The sequence below is a fragment of the Limulus polyphemus genome, unplaced genomic scaffold (assembly GCF_000517525.1).
Source record: "Limulus polyphemus unplaced genomic scaffold, Limulus_polyphemus-2.1.2 Scaffold716, whole genome shotgun sequence".
Taxonomy (NCBI): Eukaryota; Metazoa; Arthropoda; class Merostomata; order Xiphosura; family Limulidae; genus Limulus; species Limulus polyphemus.
This window is the reverse complement of record NW_013666326.1, coordinates 248,892-255,224: the sequence shown is the minus strand read 5'-3', so window position 1 is coordinate 255,224 and position 6,333 is coordinate 248,892. Positions and strand designations below refer to the sequence as shown.

The 6,333-nt window shown below is 30.5% G+C and overlaps 1 protein-coding gene across 1 annotated transcript in view; it reads left to right on the top strand.

The window, feature by feature from the left end:
• LOC106460134 (transformation/transcription domain-associated protein-like) overlaps window positions 1-6,333 on the top strand; it is a 262,616-nt gene that overhangs the window by 180,080 nt on the left and 76,203 nt on the right. The window contains exons 45-46 of the mRNA XM_022386785.1: window positions 3,703-4,024; window positions 5,325-5,715. Coding sequence (XP_022242493.1) covers window positions 3,703-4,024; window positions 5,325-5,715 — 713 coding nt within the window. The remainder of the gene's footprint in view (window positions 1-3,702; window positions 4,025-5,324; window positions 5,716-6,333) is intronic.

The following is a 6,333-nucleotide window of genomic DNA, read 5'->3' as shown; positions in this document are numbered from 1 at the left end:
TAGTATTTTGTAAAATACAGTCACATTTCAATTATTATACATTATGTATGTATATATATTATTGATATTTTGAAATAAGTTATTAAACTCTTTTTTTTTTTTCTTAAACATAGAACAGTAACTAAAGAAGTAAAACAAACAATTGTCTCTTCTAGTTACAACCTTTGTACTTGGTTGCTGCTTGATGTAGATTGCTAAGCCTTTAAAAAATTTGCATGTGGAGGATATGAAACAAAATATTTTTTTTTAGATTTTATATATACATTTGAATAACTAAAAAATTCATAAATTACAACATTAATACCATAGAATTCCATTATAATTTATCAAGATTAGTAACTAAGATGTATTTTAGTCTGAAAAAATATGAAATTTTGAGCAGACTAAAGACACACCCTACCTCATGGAAATATTTGTTCAAAAGTAAGAAATGGCACCAAGACCATTAAAATGGCTGAGAGAACCACTAGGGGACAATCTGAGCTTCCAATTGATTATTCGTGTCATATATATAAAAGTAAGGTGGTGGGGTTCTACTGTGTTTGATTTATTATATGAGCAATATCTTGGCAAACTGAAAAGATAAGAGGCTCTTATTTTATATTCTAGCTTGTCAATATCAGTAGTTTGAGTTTCTAATTCGCGTGAAACTACAGACTTAGTATTTTGACTTCAGAAACATCTAATTTGAAACAGGGCTGCATTCAACATATCACATGTCACACAAAAATCAATGTTTATCTGTGTTTTTCAATATTTGCTTTTCAATCAAAAGATTCAGTAATGTATAGTACTAAAATTTGAATTATAATCTACAGTTTGATACTAAAGTTATTGACATAAATTCATGAAATAGTAGTTCAATAATATTTTGAATGCTAGTCAACAAACGAGATGACATGCCTTTCACCCGTGACCCGTCTCAAAAGGGTTAACTTGTTCAAACATTAGAAAATTGACAAACAAAAGTGGCAGCTTATTTTTTTGTTTAGTGGGATGGTTGTAGACTAGTTGTAGAACATCATTACCAGCTCACTACTGAAGGACTCAGCATGCACATCAGGACAGTAATTTGAGTTATTCTGAGTGTCCAGACAGTCAGGAACATACTCTGACTTTGCTTCAACCAAATAGCTGATTAACACAGCTCATTTTAAATGTTGATGATGTTCTCAAAATTGGCAGTAACTTCATAAGTATCCCTTTACTATTTTCAGCAAAATAAAGATTTCATGTCTCTGCCAATAATCATTGGATTGTGTGTGTGAGTAGTCAAATGTTAAAAATATGCGCATTTCAACTAAATATATAAGAGTATCAGCAGTGGTTTAATTATGATGTAAGGATACACTGGTACAAATAGATTTACAGTTCTGTTTTATGCTTCAGATGAATATATTTACTGCCTGAAGGTGTACTAACATAGTATTTGAGAAGCTATAATTACCTTTCATAAGTGCAATTCAATTAGTCTCTGTTTTGATAAATGATAATTCCAAGTGTCATACAGCTAGGATTGTGATGGGCTGTCTTGATCAAGAAATACAGCTTGCAAGAAGTTCTGACCTAAGTCCTATAGAATATCTAAAGGTATTTTTTGGATGATATGGATATCAATGGTTTTATAATCTATCAGAAAGCTTGATGTTTCTCTTTCTTAAAAACAATAACAACTGTCATATAATGTTAGTGTATCAGAAGAATGGTCCCCAAACACAGAGGCTGTTACAATGCCAGGGATCCCATATTTTTATACCGATTATAACTTTTTATCAAGCATGACTTTCAGTTAAGTTGATTAGTCAAATCCTAACTGATTTCTTAACAGTTGATCGCCTGTATTAAGTGAATAACTCATAGTGCTAAACTATACTTTCTCTTGCTATGTTGTTCATTTAGTTAAATAACAATTTAGTTATATAAACTTCCATCATTGATTTTTTCAAGATGGTTAATCATTTTAAGTACAAGACAAAATTATGTATATGTGCAAAGGAACAAGAAATTTTTTCCAAATAATTTAAACACTGCTTTTTAATATGGCAGCATATTGTAGGTTTTCTACCTGCTTTAGGGATATAGGCATGTGTCTAAAATATTTTGGTTATTTAGCTTCCATACTTTAACAGCAGCAACTTGTGGTGAAAAAAACCATTTAGATTAGCTTGTTCTAGTAGCATCATTTCTTTGGTCTTTATAGTAGGTGATGTTTCTTCTGCCTGAGAAGATATTACAGTAACGTATGCATCTTGGTTAAAAGGATTGACACTTTAATATGCTTTGCTGGCTAAATGTGACATTGGCTAATGTAACAACCAGCAAATGTTGGTTTGTAACTAAATTAGTCATGAAATTCTTTTTCAAATACTTAATGTATTTTTAGTAGATGCTGGAGGAGGGGTTTGTGATAGTTTGTTTGAATAGTTTAGATCTAATAAATGATACAGGAAAATTTTCTGGATATTAAGATAATTTTTTTTTACTTAAAATAGAATGGCCTTCATCTTAATTTGCTACACTCTATTTCTTCTTGACAGGGAATTTCTTTGAAAAGAACCTTCAATTAACAAAAATATGCATTTATCATATAGAAGGCTACAAATAATATTTTGTTGAATAAAATGGGATGATTGATTCCTACACTGCATAGTCATTAACAAGTCTACCATGCAGAGCAATAGCATAAATATAGTTTCCAAAACTTTCTAAGTATTACTTCATTTATGTTTAGCTATTAGCCTTTGTTTTAATGTTAATATGAAATTTTCTGAAAAATGTTTTGATACAAAGAAGCTCCAAAAATTGAAGCCCAAGATGTACTTTGGGCACAAATAATTCCCTGTGACTTTAGTAGCTTTCAAGAAAGCATAAAAATAACCAACATACATTATTTTCCTTTATAGTCGTACTTTTGTTCAATTCTATGATTTCTTATAACTGGAAGATAGAAAGTGTTCAGAATGTGATATTAAACAGCTCATTTGACATGCTATTTTAATAGTACATAAAGAATTTTTGTGACTGTAAATATTTCTCAATTCTCTATCATACATTCTTTATATATACATTTTCATGAAACATTAATCATCATTGTGAAATGATATATTCAGAATTTGTTACTATAAAGAAGAATTCTACCAATTTTATCTCATTTCTATTTTAACAGTTGACAAACATCTTTCTGTTACCATTGTTAGTATGCCATTTTTTTACAATAAAACACATTAATTTTCATTGACCATGTAGTGTTTCCTCTCCTTATTTAATCAGTTACTTCATTATTCTCCATGACTTGAGGTGGATTTACATCTTTTGCAGGCTTGTGTTATTGGATTTTAGAATGATTGGATTGATATGACTGTGTGAAAACACATTGATATTGATGTAGTGTATGAGAATCTTTGTTAGCATTATTTTTTACATAGTTGGTACAAAAACAATCTAATTTAAGTGAGATCTGAATCTGTTTTTCTTGGAAAGCTAAAAACCCAGAAAATCTGTATTATCTATTATTTGAGATCATTGTTATTCTACTTTCTTTTTATAATTGGTTGATTTAGTTTGTTGTTAAGTTAGATTATAAGATACTGGGTCAATGCAGTATGTGATTGCATAATGCAAATCACCATAATTTATGTCAGTGTGTATTAAGTTGATAAAAACACAATATCCAAGAAGCTTTATAAGTGTTTTTCTACACAGTGGGCACAGAGCTTCTAATCCTGAGCTTAGATTTGGTGAAGAACAGAGTGGGAGTCATGGGGCAGGAAATGAGGAAAGCTTTCATTGGAACCATTCTTGTGGGACTAATTGAAAAATCTCCTGAAGTGAAGGTTCTGAAAGCTATCACAAAGATGGTAGAAGATTGGGTGAAGAGCAAAACCCCAATAGCTGTTAACCAGTCTCCTACTCCACGTGAAAAGTCCATTCTTTTGGTAAAAATGATGCAGTTTATTGAGAAGAGGTTTCCTGATGACCTAGAACTAAATGCTCAGTTTCTAGAGTTAGTGAACTATGTTTACAGGTGAGCTTATGGGATAACTTTGATGACTTATATTTGTTTTAGGCATATTTGTTGATTTGTATAAGAGTACACCTGAAATACTGTCTTGTTCTAGTCTGTTCTTACTGGAATCCCAAACGTGGCTAGTACAAACTGATGGAATTTCAATTATTATTAATTTTTGTTGTGTTGCACGATCGTACCTTCAGGGTATATAACGTTTTTTGTACATTGTTCCTTAGTGCAGTTACTTAGAGAAGTACTTATTCATTAAAATATACTGTATTTTTACTTTGTTTTTAAGACTTGTCTGCTACTTTGCACTTTTTTTGCACATATGTAATTTTTTGATTAGATTTTATCACTGTTTATTTTTGTTTTTTGTTACATGAAAGAAATGTGTATACACATAAAATGCATGAAATTATGTATGATTGGTCATGGAGTAGTAAAATAAGCTTTTCAGTTGATCTTATCAAGCACTGAACATAATTTATTCTATGTACAAAAATGCTAAATTTGGGGTAGAAAAAGTCTTCATTCAATTCTTTGGCTACTTTCAATGCATTATCAATTCTTTTCATCAGCTGTTACTTACATTTATTTCCTATTTTAAGCTGAATTTTGTTGTAGACACTAACTATATTCATTGAAATACAATTTACAGCTTATTTTCTCATTTTTTGACATTGTTCTTTGATATTTCTCTCATTTATTTTGTAAAAGGTTTTGCTATCAGGTATTGTGTTAAACCAATCGTGTATTCATGAAAGTGCAGCATCATTCCTAAATTTCATAAAACAGTCAGTATTGTTTGTTATCCCCTTCGTTTTGTAAATCATTTTTGTGGAAAACAACAAGAAACAAACAGAATGATAATCAATAAGGATGTGATAGGTGTGTAGTTATTTACAACATTTCACACAGGATTGGGAATAGCACCAATGAAAACCCATAACTCACTTTTCAATAGATACAGTTACAAGTTTTCTACTGTTTGGTGAAGCACTGCTGTAACTAGTGTCTTTTCAGCATGAAACATCTTTATTGATACATTATTTACTCAACCAACACGGGAGGTTCTTATGTAAATAGTCTCACATGAGAAATGACCTTTACACTGATTCAGAACATTTTATGTTGTGTTTTATTTTAACCATTTTGAACTTTATAGTATGAATTAAGTCATAAGTGTATTTCATATGATCACTTACATGCATAAACATGAATTTCAATTATTACAGTAATCATTCAGAAAATATTCTCAAATTGTTTGTACTTTTTAACCTCAACTTTTGAATATGAAGTTATTTATTTCCAGAGATGAAAATCTGAAAGGCTCAGAACTAACATCTAAATTAGAACCAGCTTTCATGGCAGGACTCAGGTGTGTCCAGCCCCACATCAGAGCAAAATTCTTTGAAGTATTTGATGAAAGCATGAGAAAAAGGCTTCATGAGCGGCTGCTGTACATCACATGTTCACAAAATTGGGAAACTGTAGGGCAACACTTCTGGATCAAACAGTGCCTAGAACTTGTGTTAGTAACAGCAGTAAGTGGAACAAGCATCCAAAGTGTCTCCAGCTTTTCCTTGATTCCTTCTGCCACATCTGTTATTGCCCAAGCAGATTCACAGGAACGAGCCAACTTTGCTATGCTTGCTTTAGTCAAAGAAGAGCCCATGGATGTGGAATCTGTTGAGAATAAAGATGTAAGGTTCCTTACAGCTACTTTAGTTTTTCAACTGGGATCTGTATCAATTTCATAAGTAAATAAGTCTGTTGTAAGCATTTTATTATCCTCATTTAGACTTAAAATTTACTTGATGTATTAAAACATATAATTTCCTAGTATTGTTTAACAATCTCATAAAATGAAAGTTGTAATATTTTGATTAATATGCAACATTGTGGAAGATATGCATATGATGTTTGATAGTGCTTTGAATATTTATACCCACTCATTTTTCCTATTTTTGCTGTGTTTGTTTAATTATCTAATTGTATCAAAGTTTGTAATCATTTGATTTAAATTATGGAAATATATGCATATTATTTAATGGTGGATTTTGCTTGAGTATTCACCTGAAGTTAGTACAGTTAACTCTTAAGTATTGTTGAGGATAAGTAGGGTGCATATATTGTATTTAGTTCCCGATCACATCACAAGTTTTACTTTGAAACCAGTTAATTATCTGCTAATTTCAAAGCTAGTTTTCAACTGTAAAAAGTTATTGCAGTATTATTTCAGTTAGCAAATAATGTTTTTTTTCGTTCATATATATATATATATATATAATTAAATGTAATTTTAGATGGAAGAAAAAAAA